This window comes from Vitis riparia, chromosome 10, assembly GCF_004353265.1.
Source record: "Vitis riparia cultivar Riparia Gloire de Montpellier isolate 1030 chromosome 10, EGFV_Vit.rip_1.0, whole genome shotgun sequence".
Taxonomy (NCBI): Eukaryota; Viridiplantae; Streptophyta; class Magnoliopsida; order Vitales; family Vitaceae; genus Vitis; species Vitis riparia.
Window position 1 is genome coordinate 14,573,527 of NC_048440.1, and position 27,197 is coordinate 14,600,723.

At 34.6% G+C, this 27,197-nt stretch overlaps 4 protein-coding genes across 4 annotated transcripts; 2 read left to right on the top strand and 2 right to left on the bottom strand.

Moving 5' to 3' along the window:
• Positions 1-370: 370 nt before the first annotated feature.
• On the bottom strand, positions 371-5,146 carry LOC117922942 (DNA-binding protein DDB_G0278111). The gene is made up of 7 exons (XM_034841177.1): positions 5,023-5,146; positions 3,964-4,029; positions 3,806-3,855; positions 3,626-3,690; positions 880-971; positions 696-767; positions 371-595 (listed from the first exon to the last, which is right to left on the bottom strand). The coding sequence occupies exons 1-7, from the start codon at positions 5,023-5,025 to the stop codon at positions 557-559; spliced, it is 387 nt and encodes a 128-aa protein (XP_034697068.1). The 5' UTR covers positions 5,026-5,146; the 3' UTR covers positions 371-556.
• A 3,160-nt stretch (positions 5,147-8,306) lies between these two features.
• On the top strand, positions 8,307-11,611 carry LOC117923639. Its single transcript, XM_034842032.1, has 2 exons — positions 8,307-9,452; positions 11,241-11,611. The coding sequence occupies exon 1, from the start codon at positions 8,338-8,340 to the stop codon at positions 9,436-9,438; it is 1,101 nt and encodes a 366-aa protein (XP_034697923.1). The 5' UTR covers positions 8,307-8,337; the 3' UTR covers positions 9,439-9,452; positions 11,241-11,611.
• A 670-nt stretch (positions 11,612-12,281) lies between these two features.
• Positions 12,282-19,523, bottom strand: LOC117923640 (pterin-4-alpha-carbinolamine dehydratase 2, mitochondrial). Its single transcript, XM_034842033.1, has 7 exons — positions 19,434-19,523; positions 19,291-19,337; positions 17,328-17,425; positions 15,213-15,298; positions 15,014-15,137; positions 13,850-13,918; positions 12,282-12,772 (listed from the first exon to the last, which is right to left on the bottom strand). The coding sequence occupies exons 1-7, from the start codon at positions 19,449-19,451 to the stop codon at positions 12,684-12,686; spliced, it is 531 nt and encodes a 176-aa protein (XP_034697924.1). The 5' UTR covers positions 19,452-19,523; the 3' UTR covers positions 12,282-12,683.
• A 2,443-nt stretch (positions 19,524-21,966) lies between these two features.
• Positions 21,967-26,700, top strand: LOC117924290 (coatomer subunit zeta-1-like). The gene is made up of 6 exons (XM_034842890.1): positions 21,967-22,128; positions 23,745-23,904; positions 24,868-25,015; positions 25,117-25,194; positions 26,044-26,128; positions 26,303-26,700. Exons 1-6 carry the CDS (start codon positions 21,982-21,984, stop codon positions 26,360-26,362), a joined length of 678 nt encoding a protein of 225 aa, XP_034698781.1. The 5' UTR covers positions 21,967-21,981; the 3' UTR covers positions 26,363-26,700.
• The last annotated feature ends 497 nt before the right edge of the window (positions 26,701-27,197 follow it).

A 27,197-nucleotide genomic window follows, 5' to 3' on the forward strand; every position in this document is an offset into this window, starting at 1 on the left:
TGGGTCATTGCAAGTCAAGCTTCTACTTGACAACTCATGTTTTTTTTGGTTGCCCACACAATCCCAATCACTCCTAAATTTCAACTCGGCAATCTAACTTCATTCCCTGGCTGGTGGATACAAGCCCATTAACATGAATAAGGTTCTACTCAAGACCCTGTTGCAAAATCTAAAGATACCCAACCCATACCCCAAACAGACCAATTGCCCCACTCTCCTTGGCTCTCTTCCTCTTTCATTTTCTCTCTTCCACATAACAGGGATCAGAGAAACCAATTGCCTTTGCACAGGCCGGATATCATGTACCATTTACTGCCAACATTGAACAGCATGCTCTTACCTGATGTTTGAATTAACCACACCTCCACAATAGAAAACTAAACCTCATGGAATATATGTTGGGAGAAATAGGTAGAAAATTGATACAACAAAGTAGCAGGGTGCACAGAGTCCGGCAAATTCCACAAACCACCATAGAGGGTATTTGTTGTCTTTAAATATACAACTATGAATAAAGCATTGGTCTTCTTTGATTGTGAAGCATTTCCAATCAAAACTAATCGTCATCCTCAAGAACGCTCCTACGCCTCTGGATCTGAATATTTAGAGAAATGCAACAAATGGGTAAAAGATCAGAAGTCTGGCAAATGATGTACAAAAATATGAAAGTGGGTAACAATTTTTAAATGACTTACTGTAACTTTGGTTTGTTTAGTTGTTTGATTGTTAATCTGCTCCAGCAATGAAATGAGCCTTTCTTCAGAAACCTACAAGCCAAAAAGTTATTCAAGCATGAAGCATGGTTATAGTCTCATTTTGACTGACTTCACCTAAAGCGTGCTTTAGAGTGCACTCGTGAACAACAGCCCCCCATCTTACCTTTTCAACAATCTGACCCATTTGAGCACCTCTCAGCAGAACATCTTCAACTCCTCTAGCTTTCTCAGGCTTCACCAAAGCAATCCGAGCAACTATCAAGACAAAATAGCAGTAGGCAAAGGAGTCATGATTCCAAAAATTCATGGTATAAAAATGAAGGATAAAAAGGAAATCAAAGTAGCAAAAAGAAAGCGGGGTATATATATATATTTTTTTTTTTTGATAAGTAAAAAGCAGGGTATATCGAAGATTCATATTTCAAACCTGTGATCTGTGTGTGCCTATGAGTTTCAAAAAGATGTCTCTCATAGTTGTTAGCATTTTTCTTTTCTTTTCTTCCTAATTTTTGTAATATTAATTAAAATAGTCAATTAAACATCACCTCATTAGTTTACAAGGGCAATCCTGACAAGTAAAAGTTTCAATATGTAGTGTCTTGGTCTAATTGAATGGTGCTTTTTTTGGTTGACATTTGTAACAAAAACATTGACATGGAGTTTCTTTCATTAATTGTTCAGCGAGCATTCCTCTGTTTTCCTTCCCCTCAAACCCCCTAGGTCAGGGTATGGAGCCACTTTCGGTCGAGTTTAGCTTTCGAGCATCTTGAACATGTCGAAGTAAACACTTGTGCTTACCAAAGCAGGAGTCACCACTTCCTACATCCACGATAACTCGAAGTTATCATCGCCTCTAGACTTCAATAGGCAGGCACTAGATTTTACGGTATTGACGCTTATGACCTCCCCCTCTATGCCCTGCACTAATGATTCCTCTAGCATTACGAACTTTACCACAACGATGCTATCCATAGATCAAATTATTTCGTGGATTGGATTTCACTTGACTGTCTACAGCTCTATTACGTGTGCTCGGGGTAGAAGTTTTGTATAAATGTATCGTCATGCTATTAAGTATTTTGATTTAAGTTCTTTACTTTCTAAGAGGCGGAATAGAATAACCCGGTTGAAGCGTAATGATCATACGTTTGTAATGCATTGTATGTCCCATAATAGGTCCCATTCTTCTACCCTTTCCCAAGAGTCGATGATTATTCATAGCTATTACCTTGACACCAAAGAAGAGTTCGACCCAATGCTTTATTTCTGTCTTAGTTGATTCTAATTAGACATTAGAAATATATTGATGTTTCCCCAATAATCGAATACCTTTGTCTGTAAATACTACATAATTGATTCCATCAATAAATCATCTTCTTCCCTATGAGTTCTAGTCTCAATAAGAATGCTAGTTCTTACTGTTCATAGGTTATGATATGAATATACCACACCAATTCGTTATGTATGGATGATGATAGAAGATAAGTTACAAGGATCTACTGGACATCTCACTAGTCTCTGTCAATCGAGAAGTTATCTCCAATTGTTTATGGAGAAGTTAGGTAGGCTTTAACACAAGATTAGAAAAATATAACTTATCCTTGTTTATATAGAAACGCTTGAGACTCATTTGAAAAATATTTTTTTGTTTCTCACTTTAGCAAGAAGTTTTTTATTAAACATGAAATAGCTTCCTACGTAAGCCAAAATAGAACTTCTACATGAAGTAACATTTTATTTGCTTCCATATTAAGCTCCTTTCTAAGTCATAAAGCTCTTTAAATAAAATCAGCCAAATAAACTTGGGTTCCTATTTTGTGGTTTTTTTTCATTCGAGTATGTGAAAACACACTTTTCCCTTTTGGCTTCTCATAAGTTAATCCAAGCAATTCTTTTATCTAAGTTGGTGCCAACACAACAGATGCACAACATCTTGTTCAGCTTCTCTTCAAAATCCTACAGCCCTAACTGGGGTAGTCAACTTATTTGAAACACATGCAAATATATTTGGCTCTTCAAAATCCAACCAATTCTTTTATCTAAGTTGGTACCAACACAACAGATGCACAACATCTTTTTCAGCTTCTCTTCAAAAGCCTACAGCTCTAACTGGAGTAGTCAACTTATTTGAAACACATGCAAATATATTTGGCTTCTCATAAGTTAATCCAAGCAATTCTTTTATCTAAGTCGGTACCAACACAACAGATGCACATCTTGTTCAGCTTCTCTTCAAAATCCTACAGCTCTAACTGGAGTAGTCAACTTATTTGAAACACATGCATATATACATATCCAAGCCACCAAAAACTGAAACCGGGAGTGGCCTATTGATCTGTTTATGAGAAACAAAAACAGAAAATCTCAAGTGCCCACTAACAAACATGAACATTCCATCTTTCTCCTTTCTATCCGCCAACACCTATTTGATACTCAAGCATTCAAGATAGAGGACCATCATACTAGGGTGTTGCTTATAGGCATCAAATGGGAATACCATTGGTACTTATCTTTTCCATGGACAAAAAAATTTCAAACACAAGGAAAAGAAAAAAATGAAAATAATGTAAAGACCTATCTAAGGAATGACTTTATTTTTATTTATTGACAAAACTATACATTGTACTTGAATGTCGTCTTCTTCAAACTAGTGAACAAATCTAGTCTCCATCAACAACCATAGTGACCAGTTCCAAATTAAACTTCTTAAAAACAAAACTTTCAATTATATTGTGTCCAAGCCTTATGAATATATCACCAAAAATGCTACCTAAAATTACTTGTCCGAAACACCTAATAGCAAATTTATTAACAAAATAAACCAAGTATAGAATCAGATGCCAACCTAGACAAGTGGTAAGCAAATCCTTTGGGGCAACATAAATACTAACAAAATAATTCAAACTTACGTCTTTCTCGTGCTTCAGAAGATAGAATCTGACTCAGCATCATTTGCCTTCGTTCATCTGCCTCCCTAGATTAATTACTTGAAAATTTCAGATCAAATTTAAAGAGAGAGATGCTATCTACACAAGATCCTACATATGCAAAAAAATACAAGTGCTACTACTAGCAGTTCTCAAACCAACCTTTTGGCATCTTCCTGGGCTTTCTGCTGTTCAGAGTTTTGGTGATTTCCCTATTTATCAGTAAGTTTGGTTAGTAGTCAGATATAAAAGCACAAAAAAATAACATCAGTTTATCGATGCAACAGAAATTATATATATTCAAAGAGGTAATTCCGTACAACGCCATGTTGAGCCATTAACTCCTGCATCCTTCTTTGTCTGATAGCTTCTAATTCAGGATCAGCCTAAATTCAAAAGAAAATAGGGGTAAAAAAGACAAAAGAAGAGGAAAAACAAAAGATTATTAGTATGATTTCCGAAACCCAGCATCAAATTAAAGTTAAAAGACTAAATTTATTTCCCAGCTGAAGCAAAATGATATCGGCTGTATGGAATCAAGTAAACTAGATCTGAGATCAAGAACTTCAGTATTGCTTCATTAATATTTAAACATATAAAGTAATTATAAACAACAAAATTTCATAACTCACAATAAGAAAAACAAAAGGCAAAAAACAAAAAATCCCTCTCTTCAGATCACAATCATGCAACACCCTGGCAATCCGAACATTCCTAAAGAGAGAGCATGGGCATTGAGTGGGAACAGTGATTGAACAACCAATTTCACCTACAAATGCAAATATCTAAACTATCCAACTGAAAGATTATCTCGTTCTGAAGTCCTTCCTTGCTTTTATTTAAATGTTTCCTTTCAATTTCTCTCCTGAAAACTTGCCATATGCCCACCAAAACAGTGCCTTAGTTTTTCAAACAGAGTCATCTAAACAAAATCAAAATTAACATTTTAAATGCTGCGCAAAACAAAATCTCACTTCAATATCCATCCACTCTATAATTCAATTTTACAAAAAGCATCACAAACAAAAGAATCAGTGCAAAATACGAAATTGTATAATACAGGTGAAACATTTACTTCATAGATCGTCAACATCGGAAAATCGAAAGCAACAGAAAATGTGAAATCCAGAACAGAAACCAGTAACAACTGAAGCTAAAACCCTAATCCCATTTTGTAGCCAAGAAACCTGAGTAAGCAAAGACAATTAAAATCTGAAACAGTTTTAAAAGGATAACCCGACGTCACCCAATCTGAGTAGTCGGAATGGTCCTAAACAAAGAAAATTGACAGACACAAAATTTAAAATTATCTTCTGTTTTTCCGTAATTTTTCGGAAACAAAACGGAGGATGCAAAGTCAAAAAATCAAAATGGATTACCATTTTTCCAAGAGATGGAGTAAGGAGAGAGGTGATCTTGATCCCGGATGATCAAACTAATAGCTGGTTTGTTTTCCCAGGAAAGTGAAGGAAAACTTTTAGGTTTTAAGGGTAGCGTTCGAGAGACGCGAACTGTGGGCCCAATGCGAAGGGTAGTAGAGATAATCAAGGCCCGTGTCTGCTCTTAGTAGCCCAGATCAAGTAGCCGGCCCACCCTGTATACTATATAGATGGAAATCATGGAAGAGCAAAGTGTTTATTTAATTATTATTTTTCCTAAAATTTCCTTATCATTTCAACTATATCCATTTAAGTCATTTCAATTAATATTTATAAATTTAAAATAAAACAAATATTAATTCAAATTTTTTGTTACAATTTAATTAATTTATATAGCATTCTCATATTTAATTAATTCATATAATATTTCTCAGGTTTCTCTTTAAAAATATTATCATAATTTAATTAAAATAATTTTATCATGAAAAGTTATATACTATTACCGAATTTCTGGAAAAAAAAATGGTTGATTTATTTTCTATCATTATTTTAGATAATTAAAAATATTGACTTGTATTTTTGACTTATTTGTGAAAATTTGATTTTAGAAAAGATTTGGGGTTTTTTTTTATTTGTGAAATTTTGATTTTTAGAAATAAAAAATAAAATAAAAAATAAAAAATTGGGGTGATCATTTATTTTTGTTTTGTTTTTAAAGAGAAAATAATTTTTTTTAATAAAAAAAATCCCTATATGTGACTCCTAGGAAGGAAAACTAAGTTCGTAAAAAAAAATATCGTGATAAGTTATAACACTCCTCTAAATTCTAAAATTAGGTCTTTATTAATCCATTAAGACAAGTGTGACAATCACCTAATTGAAAAATGGATAAAAAAGATATCGAGTGACGTAAAATAAAGTGAGTCATATATGATGATAAAAAATAAATAAATAAACAAAATAGAAATTGAAGCATAGCTTAGCAGCGAACTCAACGCTTCATAGAAATAGGGTTACTAAATAATGACAAGTGTAAAAAATATGTCTCATGTATATCACAATAGGCAAGCAAAAATCAATCATTTATTTAATAAGCAAAATAGATAAAATTAATAATTAAAGGAAAATATCATGTATTTTGAACCCACTGCTACCCAATTTATTTCTGCATAAATTAATTTTATTTTTTTAATCATCATAGAAAGTGTTCTTCTGAATCTCAATGAATTTCATTATTCTTTGAATTATAGAATTTATTCATGTTTATTAGAAATCAAGAAAACCGGAAAATTATTTAAATAATTATTCGTATATATTTATAACATGATTGAGGCTTGATTTTAATTTAATTATTTACTAATAAGCTTGGTTGGAAATGAAATTAGGTGAGCTCATTTACTATATATAACAAGGGTTAAGGATTTACCCGGTGTGAGATATCACATTGTTCGAGGAACTCTAGACGCTGTCGGAGTAAAGGATCGTCAACAAGGGCGTTCTAGTGCGTTGTAGATTCTTATCCAAGACTTGTATCATTTGATGATACCATGTGAATCGCTAGAAACAAACATGTGAAGTGTATGGCTAACCCAATAACGAAAGTTTCGTAAGGGGACTGGAGCAGGCTACCATGAGACAAAAGATCTTCTTTCTAAATGGATTCGATTCGAGGGGGGTCACATGGATGATGAGAGAATTTTTATACCTTTCATAAAGAAACCATTTTGCTTTCATATTTTAGATGTAAGCCATGTTTTGTCATTATTTTCATGCCATGTCACTCACATATAAATTCAATAAAAAAAAAAAAAAATAAGACTTATATCCAACGTGGATTTACTAATAAAGAATCACAAAATTAATATTATCCGAGGGTTAAAATCTCCCTTTCAATAAATTTTTGTAAGTTAGCATTTTGGACATTCAATTAAATCTATTAATTTATAGAGTATTCCCTATTTTCCCAAAATATTGTGTCTCGTATGGTCTTATTGTAAGTAAGCAAATTAAATATTTCATTTTCCCAATTAACTATTTTTATATTTTTTTATTTAAATAAGTGAAATTCATGAATCTACGTAGGAATTTTTAGTTGCATATTAGAAAATTATTAATTTTTTTACACTTTTTTTATAATATATTATTTTATAAATTTATTAAATTATTAATCTATTACATTGACCCCAACTAGTAAAAAACACTATTTAATCAAAGTTAACAATTTATCGACCAGTAAAAAAACCCTTTTATAAAAAAATAAATTAAATTTAATAACTCTGTGAAACTTATATTCAAAATGATCATTTTATTACCATATAGGAGTGATATCAATAAAACATATATTTAAAAAAAATTGAAATAAAAGCCTTAATGGTCAACTTATTTAGAAATACTAGATACGCTTTATAAAATCACTCATAAATGCACTTTTATAGTGTTTTTGATAATGATTTTAAGAGATGCTTTCAATCTTTGTAAAACTTCAAATTTTATATTTTTCAAGTTTTAGAAAAGTTATAAATATTTTATAAAATGACTATTAAATACATTTTTAAAGTCCGATTTTAGGATGTGTTTTTAATATTTCTAATACTTTAAAATTTTTATTATTAAGGTGTTAGAAATACTAGATATGTTTTATAAAATCACTCATAAACGCACTTTTATAGTGTTTTTGATAATATTTTTATTTAGAGTATTTTTAGAAAAGAGTTTTATTTAGAAATGTTTTTTTATATAAGTATTTTATTTTAAAGTGTTTTTAAGATGATCACTTAAAGCCCGTTTAACAACAATTTTAAGAAGTGTTTCCAAATTTTTTAACATTTTAAAATTTATATAATTTAAATGTTAGAAATGGTAAAAACATTTTCTAAAATCACTACCAAATACACTATTTATTTTATAAAACATTATAAGCGATTTCTTTTAATTTATAAATGATTTTTCACTTTAAAAAAAAACGTTTTTTAAAGTTAAAAACGCTTTTAAAATCATCCTCAAATAGGCTTCTAATACTCATTTAAATATACTTCATGATTTCTATTTTTGAAAATAGCAAATACGAGTAATTTTTAAATCAAATATGATTGTGTGATATAAATATTTGCTTTCACTTTCAATGTGAAAATCTAATCAAACGTTATTTATTTGTTTCCAACTTTCGAACATATCTTTCTCCGTTTCCCGACTCCCAGCTCGTACATGGAGCATGTACGCAGGGGTACCACCCTAAGCTGCGGGCAAACGGCCAAAGTTAGACTCTTAAAACGAGAGTAGGGAGTGGGATGTGGGGAGGGCAGAGGGAGGAGAGAAATGGGTTTGACCATGGGACTGAACCTGCTGCTTCTAGTGGCCATGGTGGCCACAAACATCCTCTCCCTTTACCATCTGTCTTCTACTATTCAATCCAAGCCTACGCCGCCTCCCGCACCTGTTCCCGACCACCTCCGCCACCAGCTCAACACCATACGCGCCACCCTCACCCACCTTACTCGCCTCCGCTCCACCTCCTCCTCCTCCGCCTCCTCCGCCACCCCCTCTGATCTCCTCCTCTACACCCACCTCTCCCCCATGGCCTCCTCCTGCCGCGACCATCCCGACCTCCTGCACAACTACATGACCTACACTCCCTTTTCTCTTTGCCCTGACGATTCCCAACTCGCCGAATCTCTCATCCTCCGCGGCTGCCACCCCCTCCCCCGCCGCCGCTGCTTTGCCCGAACTCCCTCCAAGCTCCCCTCCTCGCTTCCCGCCGATCCGTTCTCTCCCCTTCCTGACTCCGCCGTGCTCTGGACCAAGTACTCCTGCAAGAGCTTCTCCTGCTTCGACGGTGGCCTAGGATTCAACATGAAGCTCGAAGCTTCGAGATTCACGAGCTCAGGGTCGAATCTGGATCTCACGATTCCGCAATTGCTGCAGATTGCGAAGGATGCTTCCTCAGTGATTCGCATTGGGCTGGACATCGGCGGCGGAACTGGGACATTCGCCGCCAAAATGAAGCCCTACAATGTGACCGTTGTGTCGACGACGATGAGCCAGGGAGCGCCGTACAATGAGGCGACGGCGTTGAGGGGGCTGGTACCACTGCACGCTCCGCTGCAGCAGCGGTTGCCGGTGTTCGACGGAGTAGTGGATCTAGTGCGGTGCGGGCGCGCCGTGAACCGTTGGATACCGACTGTGGCGATGGAGTTCTTTTTCTATGATGTGGATCGGGTGTTGAGGGGCGGCGGATACTTGTGGTTGGACCATTTTTTCAGCAAAGGAGCGGATCTTCAAAAACTTTATGCGCCCGTGATTGGGAAATTGGGGTACAAGAAGGTGAAGTGGACAATGGCGAATAAGACTGATTCCAGCGGGGTGAAGAATGGGGAGGTTTATTTGACTGCTCTATTGCAGAAGCCTGTATCTAGATGAGGTTCGACTTTGAGGTAATTTTTCTTCCTCTGATCCTGATTCCTGTGTTATCTGTGCTATTAGCTGTCAACTGGTGCAGAGTTCTTTCTTTATCTAAAAATTCCTTTATGGGTTAAATTGAATCTGCATTGTCCCACCGAATTGGAAATGTTGGATCCAGCTTTTGTTTGTGGGTAGCTGTAGAACAATTGAATCTGTATTCAATGTCTACAATGCCGGTTTCTGTCAATGAATCATAGTATATGGAGTTCATATTTGTTCTATTAGATCAGGGTATGCTTGTGGTCTTACCTGCTATTTCTTTGGTGGATTTGATAAAAAGTTTGCCCGAGGAATTATGCAAATTAGGGTAAAGTTTTGGAAGTGATACATCATGTTGGCTATTATTAGTGAGCAAGAAGATCTCTTTCTGAAATTAGTGTTTGAGGTCTCCATGCCAATCAAAGTCCACCAAGAAAACCTCGAAACAATCTAGGAGACAAAATGTCTGTGGAGATGTTGTTTTGATCTTGTCTGCAGAGTGTTTGGCTTCCATTGAACCAAGCCATTGGATTTTGGGAAGCAAGATGGTGCTCCACATCCACACTGTGTAGGGTGTGTAGCTCCATCCATTGACAGCCCAAAATAGAATTTTCGTGTTACCTTACTGATGATAGCTTTCTGAATCCCCTGGATCATAAATTTTATCTACAATCTTCTTATTATAGTTGTCTTTCTGATGACTTGTTTTCCATTGTATAAACTAGATGGGTGTGGTAATCTGCCAGCTTATCTCTCTCAATCTTTTTCCCAGTAGGAATTCCTTACTTTTGGTCTTGGCTGTGGCTTCCCAAAAGGGAAATATTTCTCATTTATTCATTGTAGACCGATCTTTAAGCTCACTTCCTGACCTGATTTCTAGGTGGAAAAACATCATTCTTTTTGCCAGAGAAACATATCCGGTTGCTATATTGTTTTTTTTTTTTTTTTCTTTCCTGGTAATTTGTGATCTTCTATTTTCCAAAAGCATATCACTGATTTTAAGCTTTCTTGACTTGTGAACAGTCTCTATGCTGTCACAATGCTTTCAACAAGTCATTCAAAAGAATGAGATTTTGAGTCTCCTTGTCCACTTTCTACCGTTTCCCCACCAAAGCATCTTCAGATGAAATATGCTTCAATAAACTGATAAGTTTTCCAGTATGATGTTTGCTTTGAATTAAATCTATGACACATTCCAATTCAGGAATTTGTGAATTTTGAGTGGAAACTTCCTTTACAAATGCAATATGAATCTCTTCATTTTCTTGTAGGTCCTTTTATATATATATATATAAACTATATTCTAATTTTGGGCAAATTTAAAAGTCATGATTTCTTAAAATTCTGAAGAGATCAACCTATTAGGAAAGTCATTTGTGGAAGTTGGTAAACATTTGCTTGGGAAGAAGCTTTCACAACACTTTCTCCATTCCTCACCATGTTATGTGGGTCTAAAGGGCTGTCATATTGGGTTGGACCAGGGTAATATGTGCATCAATAGACAACAAAGCGGCTAGTTAATTTCATCCACACACCCCACCTGCTCAATTGAGTTACATCATATCCATGCATGCCTGTTCATAACCCAACTATATAGACTTGATCACTTTATTATCTGACTTTGTGATTCAAGTGGATCAAGGGTTTCTGTGGGAATATTTTTTTTCTTGGAACTCTGAGAACATTGATAGCATAGATGAGGATATACCAATTTCTAATATATGGTAGTTTTATGTGCTCCATTGATTGACTGGTGTCCATGGATGTGGGCTGTTTTACAGGCACTGCTGTCCGATGTGAAGGGTTTGGCTGGTGGGAAACTCCAAAACTAGTTTCCATGCACTTGTAGGAGATGAAATCCCCCTCCTGTTCAGTAGAGAAGCAATATGTATGTCTCTGCTAAAAAGGATTGTGACAATGTAAAGGATTGTAGAATGAAGAAATGATAAGGGAATGAAGAGTAGAGTGTGGAACCGTGTTGGGAAAAAGCATGTTCAAGTTAGGTGGTCTTTATTGGCCTATTAGCTTAGATTTACTCTATTCAAGTTTATTAATTGTTTTGAAATAATGTATGAATTATTGCTTCTTTATATGGTGGGACGGGATTATAAAAGGGAAAAATAATGATAGTGGTTTATTGGATTCAGTGGAAGAGGTGGCCAGGATGGAAAAGCAAAAGCATAGATTCCATGTCAAAAATAGCTGTGAAATGGAAAGAAAAATAGGAATCCAACAAAAGTGCTCAAAAAACTCTATTTGGACAAACTGGGCAATGGGGTACCAAGTATTGTCCACGTTTTTTAGCAAAACTTTTGGTTTCTTGGTTCTGTTTGGATGATGGAAATGCCTATTATATCCTATCTTTCAAATAAGTTCTCAAAAAAGTGGGTTTTTTTTTTTCAATATATATATATATATCTAATGTGTTTTTAAGTATAGAAAATGGTTTTCCATTAGATCCGCAATCTTGAGTCCTTTCCTTTTGCAGCAGTGTCTTTCCCTATCCTTCCCTCTTTCCTTTCCTTCTTTCTCTGAAGATGTTTTTTTCTTTTTTTTTGATAACCTAGTGGATGTTCCTGTTAGCTTATATGCACTTCGACTAATCCCATGAGGCCTTGAACTGGTAAACCTTTAGTGGCCCTGAAGGGCCTCGAATTGGTGACCATTGAGAAGCAAATCCAAAGCCGGACTAACTAAGCTATCCCTCAGGGTTTCTTTCACTGAAGATGTTAGTACGACCAAGTGGGAAAAAGAGAATGAAATCTGAGAATCAAAATTTATGCAACTTACATGGCAATATGGCATGGCACTCAATGATAGAATGCCTCTCAGGAGAAAAAGGGAAAATTGTACAATAAGATATTGCATCATGTAACTGAGTTGCAACGTTCTACATGGAGACACAGATTATAGGGTCAAATACAAAATGGTAAACCCAAAATCTGGTAACATAGGTAGAAACTCCATTCAGTAATCTTATTCTCAGAACAGCACACAATTCCATTCAACTAGTCTCACACATAGAGATGGAGACGAGGGAGAATGAAAGAGAGTGAATGCCAACAATATAACATATCACAAAAATATGTCGTCAAAAGAGGAAAGGGGAAAGCAAGCAAGAGTGCCACCAAGATGTTGAACACAAATTCTATTATTCCACGCTGCTGGGGTGTACCCTAGTACCCTAATGAAAAGTTCATATGCACTGGAAATAATTGTATTGATCAAGTAGCAGCTTTTCGTCTCAGAAGGTGCTGCAGGTCAAGCCCATTGATCTTAGCAGCAAGTATGAAGTCATTTTCCGTCAGTCCACCTGCACATGCGTAGATCATCTTCAGAAACTGGGAACACTTGAATACAGAGTATGTTCAGAAGCTGAGGTTACTTGAATTTAGTTCCTTCTCAAAGGCTAAGAATAACATAAAGTATGTTCAGAGCCTACCATACTTGAAAGGAATGCTAGGCCCAAAGCATTCATGGAAAAAATGAGAATGCTTAGATGGTTTAATAGACAACTGTAAATTAAAGCTAGCAATAGGATCAGAGGATTCAGTAAAATTCACAAAATTTTTTACGCATGAGACGATGATTGAATATGGGTCAAACACACATGTATGCAATTGTAAAGTGGAAGTTGGATATAGGTCAAACACAGTCGCTTCGATAATTCTCATTATCAAACATTTCTTTCTGAGAAGGGAAAATGAAGTGAAAAATAAAATTCTGGCTCCAAATTGTACCAGATGTTCGGTAGTCAAGAAACGAAGTGCACATAACTGGCCCTAACTAAAGTGACAATGTGCAATTGGCAAGACAGAAAAAACAAAACAATAAAACAAAAAATACCAAACCAAAATTGGATATGCAAGCAATCATATTAAAGTAGGGAAACACCAACTTAGTATAGGATGAGAAAAGACACCTCAAATATAAGTAAAATAGCTTTACATTTCAACCTCAAGTTCAAGTGTTCAACTGGTCCTATGTGTAGATGAACTTCCCATTGACATGTAAAATAATGCTTCAGAATTAACAGTTCAACATCAAGAGTAATAGTAACAACATATTTACAATATATGCAATTGAGGCACCCAAACCATAAATGAAGATCATGTAAAAGAACATGAAAGATGATTATTACACCACATGCTTTTTTCAGAACTGGAAGGAAACTCCACACAGTTGAATATAGGGCTAGAGTCTTGGCAAAACCAAGATCCAAACTACAGCATTTCAGGGGTTGTTCCAGGGTCACATTCAGCTAGGTGCATTGTTTAAGCATAGTTTAACCCGGAAAATTAATGAGCTTATAGCAAATTAGAAGAATCATAGTTTTAAATAGTATAAACAAAAAGTAAAGCTAAAGATTGCAACAAATTGAAATCCTTACCAACTGCATGAGTCCATATCTCAATTTTAACGTTATTCCAGCCAATGAGATGAAGATCCGGATGGTGACCTACATTAAATACATTAACACTGCTCATCAAAATGGAACATGGTATGTGTGAGTGTGTGTGTGTGTGTGTGTGAGAGAGAGAGAGAGAGAGAGAGAGAGAGATTTTCTTCAATAACTAGTAATCACCCAGTCTTCAATCATTGCTATGCACGGGGAGGCTGTTAAGATTAATGGAACTCAATAACTAAGTAAAACATGGTATTTTGATTTGTAATCTTGATTCAGCAAAACTGATCTAGTAACAGAGAACCAATGTTGACCCAAAATGGAGTGACTTCAGAAAAATGTGTTACATACTAGGAAAGCTGAAAGAAATCTAAATCATCTTGAAAAATATTGATCCCGCAAGACCTTAAACTCATTGCCGGTCTTTGCACAGTAAAAATTGAATTTTTAAGGAAAAACATAGGAAAAATGATAAGAGTTTTTTTTTCTCTTAATTTTATGGAAGATTCTTTAAAATGAAGTAGATAACCAACATGATAATATCATAATATATATTTCATAAAAACATAACTATTGGTAAGTTGAAAGGATTTGCTACCTTGGGATGCAAGGAGGATTGAGCATTAGAAGGTAGGTTATCTCCAAAAATAGAAGGGAAAAAAAAAATGAGTAGAGCAGTAGATATCTCAATGTGACCACTGATATAAGGGAGTTGCTTCCCTTGAATGTAGATTTGGAATCTGACACTCTATGAACATCTCCTTTACTTTGACTGAATATCTAATAAAAGATTTTGAATATCAACAATCTAGTTCTGCAAGGGAGGATCCTCCCAAAGTGGTGGAACATATGCAAAACCAATGAGGATATAGTGAATCACCTCCTAATTCTTTGCAAGGGTAAGAGGGGACCTCTTTAAAATTCTTTGTAGTTTGATGGGAGTGCTTTGGGTATTATTAAGACCTGTAGGGGAGATTTTAAGAGGGAGAAATGGCAAGTTTGTGACTGCTTCAAAATTAAAACCTGGACCCTTTAAAGAGAGAGAAATACTTGAAAAGATAAGAGGGAAGAGAAATATGTACCAAAGTTACAGGACAACTTGTTGAACAAAAACCAAAGATGAGCTAGAATGAAAACAGAATGTGATACCTTCGGCTTCCGCAACATCAGCTACTGCCTGAAATAGCTCCAAACCTTTAGTAAAACTCTTTACTTTCCATGACCTATTTAGCTTCAATGTATCAGTCTCATTCACCAAATTCCACCCTGGTACCTAATAAAACATAACATAAAAGATAATTCTATATAAATGAGGGAACAGGCGCCAAGCATAGATTTGAACACAAACCTTGGGAATTAGTTCATTTGCTGCTTGTTCAGTCATGGGCCGTATGTCATTTGAGTTGCATGGGACACACTTCTTGATTGACAAATCTAACATGGCCAGCATAATGTGTCAGATTAGGATGCTCTCATTTCCATATATACAAACTACCATGACAACTAATGTTAACAAGCTTCAAAATTCTTCACATGATTGGCACCAAGAGGCAACAACAATTACTGGGTGCTTTACAATAGGCAGGGACACAAACCACTGCTAGAAGAATTCATGCATTTGATAGCTTTTTTCTGGGAACAAATTTTTTATGGGAAATGATATTCTATCAAATAAAGAAGGGAATGCAATAAGGATGTGGAGTCCTGAAAAAAAGAAAGAAAGAAGAAGAGAACAAGAAGGCATATAATAAATAAAATCCACTAAACTGAGACTAGTCTCGTCACCCAAACAAACATCTTATGACAAAGTGTCCTTTTGGCCAAGACATTGACCCCTGACATTCAAAATATAGGGGGACAGACATTCCGGGTTACAACAATATGGAAGCTTCTATGGTCCTCCATTGCTTTCTTGCCCATTAAAAGACATCAGAGGATTCTCACCACAAAAGACAGGTGTGAAAATGCTGTCAGTTGACTCTTCAGCCAATCTATAGTCATCTACTTTCCCAGGTTGGCCAACAGGCCCAACACCCATCCATGACAGCTTGAAATTGGAAGTAAGATTCCATCAATGATTCAGAAAACACTCACTACTCCATTCTGGGCCAAATTCCCAAGAAATATACTAAAAAATTGACCTTGTTCAATACCCATAGAGAGAGTGACCTTCTGATGGAAATAATGGAGTGAAGGTATGCACCTGAAGGAGGCTTCATCTTCCTAGAAGAGAGAAGATCTACTGACCAACTTCTGGTTGCCTACTCAGAATTTGCACTTGGGTACCCTATAGCTGCTTCATACCCAAAGATTATAATCATCATCATTATTGATTAATTAATTAAAAGAAGTGATATAATTAGAGGATATCAGGCTAACTCCATTAAAATAGTGGCAACTTCATTGTAAGAACTATCTATAACTCCTAAAAACTGCTCTTCTTATTAGCAAGTTAAACAGAAATAAAGATAGGAAAAATCAATCAGTGTAGAATCAATCACTTAACCTAACAATAAATAAAGAGATTAAACTAAATCAAACAATGCATATTAAACTTTGTCAAGCCATATGATAGTCTCAAGTTACCAAAACTATGTGATGTAAAGGGTGAGATGGTACTATAGCAATTTTTTATGCATTACGAGCATGAAGTACCAGTGAAATAAAAATATTAATTACTTCAACTATTTTACTAGCCCTAAATTCTGTAGTGTATGAATTACATAAGGATCATAACTACTTATCAATGCCTGGGTGATCAACCACATGATAGAAAAAGTATGCATGATTATGGACTTGTAACACTAAGGAAACACCTAACCTCTTACTAACTAGGAGCCTATCATCCAGGGTCTCACCTTGGAAACAACCTAGGCAGCAATGTCCTGCGAATATGTCAAACACAAGGATTTGTCTTGCCTCCATAGCCATCTATTATTCAGAATGCTATGATAAGAGAGCATGCAAGGTGGCTAGGGTCAGAACTGCTTATAGAGGATTAAGAATGGGAAATAAGCGACTTAATATGCTGAGCAACTAAACTGCTTGCCGATGGTAGTGATTAAAGTAGTAGCTAGAATTTATAAGAACACTTGAGAAAATAGGAGGAAAGGTTTGGTGTTTGTTTGAGGCACTTATGCTTTTATTATTTAGTATCTATACTAAATATTAATCTTGCAATTCACAGATGTACCTACTTCCGGATAGCAATAAATTGGATGCAAGGGAACCTAAATATATAACCTTGATAGCAGAATACAAACTCTGTTCATTGAAATTTTTGGAATTTTAATGTCAAAATTTAATGTTCAACCTTTTTGGATTATAGCAAACACTGGGATGTTGTATAGCATGCTATGACTTGAAGATAAAATTTTGAAAGACACAAGAAACCAAAATTATAAAGTTGTGCTGGATTACATCAGATAATCAAACTATAAAAGAGTGATAGGCCCCCACACACCTTCGCTGGTGCAAAAAGTTCTAAATCCATTAAGTGACTTCCTATTTGATGACACTCCCACACAGTTGTGAAGTATCTTAGTTGCTTGAATACTGGAGCTGTAAGTACAAAAGTTCATCTTTACACAAAAATAAATTTCACAAAAGGTGGAGGAGATGGATTAATGCACAGAATCAAATCAAAATAGGGAAAAAAATTACAAGAGAGGGAGAGGAAGTAGAAACACTCACACCATATTAGCTCTTAAAAAACTAAAGTTGTTTTGTGTCAATAAAAGGTGTATAGTATGAAGCAAAGATGACACCATGATTAAGGAAATATTAATAGGCTGTGTATTAATATGCAGTTCCTTAGTTGAAAAATATCTCTACAGAAAGGCACAAAGCACTGCAAATGGAGACACTGTAGAGAGTTAAAAAAAAATTAATAAACCTTCAAATCGGCACATTTGGACTTTGATTCCATGTTGCCACAAAAAGACCAATCAAAAATGTCTTGACAACACAAACAACAAAACTTCTTTGATAAGCAACACAAACAGCAAGAACTTGTCAATTCAATTAACTTCTGTTGTCATTGATTTAATTTAAATATAAATTTCTATCTTAAACATCTAGATAGTAGTTATCCCTCTTATTTAGAAGTCGGATAAACCAGAGCTTGGATTGAACAATATGAACTGATCCCATTTTGCTCACACATTTATAGAACATTTGACAAAGAAATTTCAAGCAGGCAACATCTTTGGATCAGAAAATTCACAGAAGCCATGGTTGAAAATCCTATAAAAATAGAAGTTGAGTTGAAGGTAGACCACACCATGAGAGGGAGCCATTAATAAAATAAATATAGTTCATGGTAACTCTTTAAATTGACCATCAACATTTAAATAGAGATACTTCTACTGTGACAATGAACAAAGAAATGGTGTCTTCGAAAATCCCATGGAAACTAAAGGTTCCTTTTATTTCGTAGCATCTGAAGACAAATTTTAGCCACTACCAAAAGGAAAAAAAAAAAGGTTCAATCTCCTTGGCATAAATTTCTTTCTGGAAAGCTAAATTTAATCATAGGGGAGTAGAAAGAAGCAAAGTTTTATTTGGTAGTCTCTGTTTGGATCTCAATTCTCAAATAGAATCCATTTTAATGTCTCTCTTTCATTTGCAATTTGGTTGCAGTAGAAAATACCGAGGAAACTGAAACATAATGACACTTATTTAAAAATTATGCATTCTTAAAATCTCCAATCTCTGTGTCCACAATCTCCAATCTCTTATTCTTCTGCTCACATTTGCTCAGATCCAAACAGTTTAATATCACTTCAATTTTCCTTTTGTAAGGAGAAGCTATTTAAATTAAGAACTAAAACCTAATAAAATAAAGAAATACAATTTAAATATTCTGTATAAGCAATCATCTTCTAACCCTTCTAATCTGTTGTACTCTAATCCAGATATATAAACAGAACCTATAATAAAAAATAAATAAATAAATTCTGAAAAAAAAAAAAAAACATAAAGCTACCCCCATGATACAACATCTCAGAATACAATACTATTCCCATTCTGGGTAATGTTATTAATAGCAAACAGACTCATATATATGCCACCATAAAGCCCAGGGGATTGATCCAATCCTCTGGGAGAGAGGGATGCCAAACTCCACTAAAAATGAACTTGATTCAAACAGTGGAAAAAAAATGAAGGAATGATCTAATTTCTATTATCATTAATTCAAACCCCAAAGAATAGTTATTGAAATCTCGGTTTAGGCATAAACACAGACATACAACATACGAAAACATTTTAAAGCCTGATAATGAGAGAGAGAAAGAAAGGCAAGCTCATATTGATGGCAAGAGTGAATATTAGAATCCAATATGAAATGGGGATTTCATGAATGAAGAAACGAAAATGAAATGAGAATAGAAGAAAGAAAGAAGACAGGGATTGCGAGGAAGCACCGTCCATGGGCTCCAGATAGGCTTCGAAAGAGCGATGTTAATGGGAACTTGAGAAATCAAAAGGGAATTGTCAGAAAACAAGGAGAAAGAAAAAAAAAACACAGAAAATTTCGGAATCGGGAGAAGAAGAAGAAGAAGAATACCTGTAATATCCTAGCCATGTGTTTGAACACAGGCGGGTTGATTGATTGCGAGTGTGGCTTGGTGAAGTGTCCTTGGCTAGGGCAGGATCCCCGATACACGTGGCATCCTACTCATTGCCCTTCGCCCTTGAGTGCCTTTCCTTTCACCTCTTTTGATATTGAAAAAAAAAAAAAACAATTTACCCTTGGAGTCTTGCAATAAATTTGATATTATTTTAACATTTAAATTCACTTTAAGTTGAAAAACTCAACCCAAGTATCATATGTTGTCTACTACTATTATTAAAAAAATAAAAAATTATTAAATTATTTGAAGACACTCCGATTTTAAAAAAAAAAATAAAATCAAAAGAATTTTAATTTAAATAATTAAAATATTCAACTTAATTCTTTTTCACTTGTTTCAATCGTCAAAGTGCTTTCATACTTTTTTTTTATTGGTGATTTTAGTAAATGAATTCTAACATTTGTAAGTAATGATTGAATCCAAGTAAGTTCTGCTATTAGATTAGTCATATTCCTAGACTCTACTTTTGTGCTTGACTGTGAAATGTTTGTTATTTCTTTGAATTCCAAGCAATCAAGTTAGATCCCAAATAAACACAAAAACCAAATGTTGAACGTTTGTCATTAGGATTTGAACTTCAATCAGCATCACAAAATCCTACCTATTTAAGAGCAATTGATATTCTAAAATGCAAACCATAGTTCAATTTGTCTCCTAATACCTTAAGATCATTCCAACAACCTTCCAATAAGGTTTTAAAGGGCTAGACATGAATTGACAAACCTTGTTTACACTATAAGAGATTTTAGGCTTGGTTGTTGTTACATATTGTTGTGCTTCAACGATCAATTTGTACAACTTAGGATTTGCAACAAGAGCATTGCCAAATCTAGACAATTGAAGTCCACTTGCCATTGGTGTGGATAACGACTTAGCATATTGCATTTTAGCTTTGTTCAACAAGCCTTTGATATACTTTGTCTTAGATAAACGTATACTTTGTGTAGTTTGCTTTACTTGTATTCCCATGAAGTAATTGACAACTCCCAAATCTTTTAAAGTGAATTCCTTATGCAAGTTCATTCTCAAAATTGAGACAATTTAAGCATCACTTTCAGTTACTAATATGTCATCAACATATATTAAAATATAGGTAATATGTCGCGATGTGATCCTCATAAACAAATATTGATCTAACCTTGTAAAAACAAACCCAAAGGCATATAAGGTTGCTATAAACTTCTCAAACCGAGCACGAGGCACTTGCTTTAGTCCATACAATGCTTTGTGAAACTTGTAAACAATATGAGATTTTTTAGTATAGACAAAACCAAGTGGTTGTTGCATCAAGACTTTTTATTGGAGTACACCATTCAAGAATACATTATTAACATCTAATTGAAAAACTTGTCATCCTCTAGTCAAAGTTATTATAAGAATAACTCTAATTGGCTTAACTATAGGGCTAAAAGTTTCATTAAAATGAAAACTTACTACTTGATGAAATCCTTTAGTTACCAATCTAGCCTTATACTTTTGTATTGTCCCATCTAAATTCTTTTGCCATCTTAAAAACCTATTTACAACCAATATCTTGTCTTCCAGGAGGTATAGGTGCCAAAGACTAAGTTTGATTATTCCCTAGTACCCTATATTCATCCTATATAATTGTCTTCCAATGAGGTATAGCTAAAGCTTTTATCGAGTCTGATTCCCATGAAGTTATGAAAATCTTTGGTTTAAAGATGATATTTTGGGATTTGGTTGTCATACCATGAATATTCTTTGCAAATCTATAAATAAACCCTTGCACAATTGGTTGTTCATTAGCAATGCAAATATCTTTGTTATAAGAAATAGGATTGATGGGAAAAGCATCATGTTGTAACAACAATTCTTCACATCGGAATTTAAGAGTATGAGATTGGCTATTGAAAATAGTAAAAAATGGATAAGGAAATGTTTGAACCTTTGACTGAATAGGAATGTGAAAACTTAGATTGGATAGAAAGGAAGATAAAATAGGAGTTGGAACAAAGGACAGTGATTGAAGAGATAATGTTGACTTAATCTAAATGTGTAGCAAACTTAGGAAATGAATAAGACATTTCATCAAATACAATGCTCCTAGAAATGAAAATTTTGTCGGTAAGATCTAAGCATTTATACCCCTTGTGATTAAGACTATAGAAAGAAATGTATATTCAAGTGAACGAGATTGCAACTTGTGTATATTAAATGAACAAGTATGAGGAAAAAACATGAACAATCAAAGATTTTGAGAGATTTGTAATTAGGTTTGCCTTTGAACATGGCTTTTAAAGGAGTTTTATGAGAAATGTATACTTAAGTGAACAAGATTACAACTTGTGTATATTAAATGAACATATACCCCGGAGGCTATGATTAATTACATATTTATCAACTGAAAATTTAATGTTAATGAAGAAAAATAAAACTTTACCCTGAGGAGGAAGAAATAAATATACAAGATGAAAAACCTTTGAGATGATATGGGGAAAAGTAAAAATAGCGCATGGAATGTGGTACAAAATAAGAATATGTAATAAATACGGGGTCACCAACGCATATATCTTTAATTTTTCTCGCCAGTTCTTGCATTTTCTCTCTCCCTCGACCAAGGCTGAAAGATCGCGGACAAATTTTCCGGCAAAACCGTCAAACATGGTCAGTTTTTATTTTTTATTTTTTAATTTTCTTTCTCAATTTTCTCTTTTATCAGAATTCACTAATTTTCCATTTTACTCTCTTTCTCCAGTCGTGTTTGCAGTAGAAATTGTAGGATTTTTGGGATCTGTACTTGGCTATGCATGTGGTAGATGGATGTGTTAGGTCTCTGATGTTTTGTGGTAGTTGAACCCAGATCTAAGTGTTGATAAGAAATTATAAGATGTGATCTCTTGTATTTTGAAGTTGTTTTGTCGATTTGAATCATCTTGGAGCATTGTTCAACTGTTTTGATGGCTGAGGTAGTAGTATGCTAGAAAATTCAACAATTTAAATAGAAATATTAAAAAAGGAAAGTGTAAACTTAAGGTTTTTGTTTGTATAAATCCTTTGTGGAAAATCTTTTTACATTTGTTTTCTTCAAGCTGCAATAATAAACTAGTGATTGAGATAAAAATGAAGTGGGAGCAGATTTTCTTTTCCCTTTTTTTTTTCCGGGAAAATTGCAGAATTTCTAGGGATTTACTTGCTGTTGGCAAATTTTTTTTTTTGGGTGGTCAAACAAGTATATTAGCAAAGGTTTTATTATTTTCTAACTGGAGAAGGAAGCTAGGTAAACACAAGTCGATCTGGAATGGTGGTGGAGCCTCATCCATGGTTCTGTGAAATTTGGATTTTGCAAGGGAACAATGAGGTCATCTTTGCATTTAGAAATTTAGAGTGGTTGGATTTGGATTTTCTTACTCAAATTCAAAGCATTTGTCTGGAAAAACTTTTCAAAATGTAGATCTGGATTTTGTTTGATTCAATGGGTAGAACTTAAACCCTAAAATCTTTAGATTGAAAATGGTATCTGGAAGTGTTATTCAGAAATCCATACCATGAGGGATTTGGAAATTTCAATCCCAAATCCGGTTGTACAAAATTACTCAAGATGTCGGTTGTATTAAGTTCACTGGCTGGAGGGCTAACTTGTGTTGTTCTTTCAACTATGGTTGTTCTGCATGGTCATGGACTGCACTTCTTTTTTCCCTTTTTTGTGGGTCACAATTTTTTTTTTTTTTTTTTTTTCCTTTCTTTGTCCCTGCCAGGTTTCATTCCAATAATCTCTCACACCCTATCTCAACCTCTTGCCACTTAAGCTAGATTCTAGGGCATGATAATAGTTAACTACAATAAGCAGCACTATCCTCGCTATTGTGCTTGGACACAGATTTCTGTGCAAAGTGGGCCAAATGATTGAAGAAACATTGGCCTTTTATTTTTCTTTTCTTCTTTGGAAACCATTGTTGTAAACTTATATTTTTAGTTGCAAATATCATTAACTTTTTTATGTGAAATTTTGAAGAATAACATTGGTTTTTTTTTGGTAAGACTTTTCCTATTGAGAGGATGCCAGACTTCTTAAATGGTAAAACATTTTGGATATCATACATTCTTTGCCGACTAAAAACTGAGACCTAACCCTTTCACGACACCAAAGAACAAAGAGATGATGCTAAAATAGAATATAATTTGTAAACAAATTCAATTTATCATTCCTATGTAGTAGTTGAGCATATTTTGTTTTTGAACTTGCCTAGTCTGATATTTATGTAATTTTTTTTTTGTCGTAGGAGTCATGCCCTTCTGTAAAAAACATTCTCCTCCTGGATTCTGAAGGAAAACGTGTAGCTGTCAAGTACTATTGTGACGACTGGCCAACAAATAATGCTAAAGAGGCTTTTGAGAAATCTGTATTTTCCAAGACACAAAAGACAAATGCTCGGACTGAAGGTGATGTATAGATTTTAAATCCCCTTACCAGGGCTTTTCTTTGTGTGTGTGCATGTGTGAATGTGTAAGTACATGCCAATTGTTATCAGTTTAATTCCCTTTAATAATGCCATAATTTATGCTTATCTGTATGTGTGCATGTGTTTTGTGATACTCTCTTAGTCAGTGTCAGCATACCCAGAAATGCCACTGAATCTCAAAATGTACTGTGCACATGTATGCCCGTTAGTCCAATATTTGTCTGGAGGGCTTCCCAAGTGACCTCAAGCTTATCTTATAAGTTAGGAAAGTTGCCCTCTGCACATAAAAAGTGTAGGTTGGATAAAGAGGACAGATCAGGTTTGTTGCATATGAATATTTATTGGAACAAATTTTTGTTTGTTGTGTTTTGCCTGGCTGTTGTTAGTCATCACAACCACCAGAACATATGGTAACTAAATAATCTTTATCTTTGCTTTTTGGTATTTGATTTAACAGAGGGTATGGCTCCTGATGGATCTGAATGGCATAAAAGGATTTAGCTAGCAAAACCTAACAGTTGGGAACATGTCTATTCGAATGGGTTTTAGCCAATTGTCTTCTTATTTCTCATTATCAATCTTGGAAGACAATGTTATGACTTACATGATTGCGGAAGAAACATTAGTACATGTTTACACTTAGGCAGTTTGCTGCAATGATCATAATGTTGGTGCACATGCAAACTCTATTGAATTGGCATTAATATGTATTAAACCCTAGTTCTAAAAATATTATAGATTGCCTGTTTTAAGAATGGATGTTGCAGGTCATCTGCAAGTTGGTGAAAATTTGAATTGTTCATAAAATCCTTTATGGTTTAGTCCATGTTGTTTCATCTTACTTAAAACTAGTGTGGTGTGTTTACAATGTTCAAATTTGGCTTCACTGCTGCTCTTTGAATGCCTTGCCTTTTTTTTTCTTTTTTTATTTTTTCATCTACAGCGGAGATAGCAATGTTTGAGAACAACATTGTTGTTTACAAATTTGTCCAAGACCTTCACTTCTTTGTTACTGGTGGTGAAGATGAAAATGAACTAATCTTAGCTACAGTTCTCCAAGGGTTTTTTGATGCAGTTGGTCTTCTCCTTAGGTATCTTTCAAGAATAATTGTTACTATTAGCAATCTCTTAATTGTTACTATTAGTAATATGTGAGCCTTTGTTATCTAATTTTGCTTGCCCTTGCTTCCAGGGGCAATGTGGACAAGAAGGAGGCACTTGAGAACTTGGATTTAATTCTTTTATGCCTTGATGAAATTATTGATGGCGGGTATGCAATATGCTTCTTGCATATATAAACTATACTTTTTTTTTTTTTGATAGGTAAATTCTGTCCCCCATTGGGACTTGAACCTAGAATCTCCCACAAACCCTCCCCATCCCTTTACCACTTGAGCCACGCCTTAAGGGCATATAAACTACACTTGATCCTTTCTTTAGCACAAGTGCCCTTTTAACATTAACTAAATCATTTCTTTAGCACAAGTGTCCTTTTAACATTAACTAAACATGCATGCAATATTAATCTTCTGGGCTAAAAACAAAGATAAGGAAATTTGATTTCTAGAAAAGCTAGCTATATCGTAAAGACCTAAAATTCTTTAGCATTCGAAACAATATTTTACCTTGATATTGTTAAGAAATTCAGGGAGAAGGAAGGGGAGAGAATAGGGAAAGAAGAAGAGAACACCACAATTAAAATTAAGGCTGTCACTTACCTAGATGATCTTTCCATGAGTCTGAAAAAGGACAAACTTCATAGAATACAGTGAAACATGAAGCCTATAACTATAGTGTTCTTTACATGTACTTCATATTAAAACTAAAAATGTGGATGTGCAAGAAAGAACTTCTAGATCTATTAGAGTATTGGCACAGCTCCAAGGCATCACAGCTGAAAATAACTGTTTTCAAACCTTAGTGCTGGGGATTCTGCTTTGGAGTGTTGGTTCTCTGTGGACAATTGATGCTTGAACATACTAGCACTTGAAGCTGGAAAGTTCACTGGCATATGCAATCATTCTTTGTCTGAACCAACATCTTTGGTGCAGATGAGCTCTCCTTCCTAGAGAGAACATGCCTTACCAACCTGCTCTAACATTTTCTTTGTCACTTACAGAATTGTTCTTGAAACCGATGCAAATGTTATTGCGGGAAAGGTTGCAAGTCATAGTCTTGATTCCGGAGCTCCTTTGTCTGAGCAGGTACTGTAATTCTCTTGCTTTTCCCCTGCCTTTGAGAGAAAAATATAAAATATTAAAAAAATAGTAACACAACTGGAGGGCCTCTGTTACCACTTAACACCCAGTGAAAATGTAAATCCTGTTGGCTCATCTCAATATATGCTCTTAATAATAAACTTAATTTTCCTTTTGCAGACAATAAGTCAAGCGCTGGCTACTGCTCGTGAGCATCTAGCGAGATCCCTACTCAAATAATGCTTGAACTATACAAAAGGAGAGGTGCAAGGAGGGATACACTTCTTTTCCAGTCTCCTTAGTACCCATGAGCATCAATTTTGCCTTACTATCCTAACTTAGTGGATGATGCTGTTGTATGCGCCATTAAAAAGCTTAATTCCTTGCTGGAGATTGGTGTATTTTGCCCAATTTGCTTCTTTTCTATGCCTTTTTTTTCCATAAAGACTTAGATTCCAAATGAGGAACTTTACTGCTGGTCATGAAATATGATGTGAGTGGAATTTTATACAAGAAACCAATGGTAATGTTTCTACTAGCTGGATTATAGTTATGACTTAAACCTAAAATTGTTGGTATTAGGCAATGTTGATTGATTCATCCTTGGCATTTAAGTAGCGCTAATAAAGTTAAAATCATCCATGAAATGTTGAAAGCAAAAGCAGTCAGTGATTGATTACCCTGTATTGGAATAGTCATTTGAAGCCAAAATAGGCCAACCAAGACATGCCAATGTTCGGTGCTAGAGTATATTTGCCGAATTTGATTCATACGGTGGCATTTAAGCGTGAGGACTAAAAACCAAACCACCCGCAGGTGCTTAAGTATCATTGGGTAGTGCAATAACTAGAGGATTTGAAAAATGGGAAAACATTCAGTTTCTTAACTATGTTTCTTTTTATCTAAGTTAAAGCTAAAGATATTAAACAACAAATTATAATTTTCATCTTTTATTTTATTTTATTTATTTATTTAATAAATTTAATTTAAATGTAAAATAAAAACTTTACAACAGACTGTAAATTACATATGTAAATTCAAAATTAGTACAAAATGGTAGGATGATAATCAAACG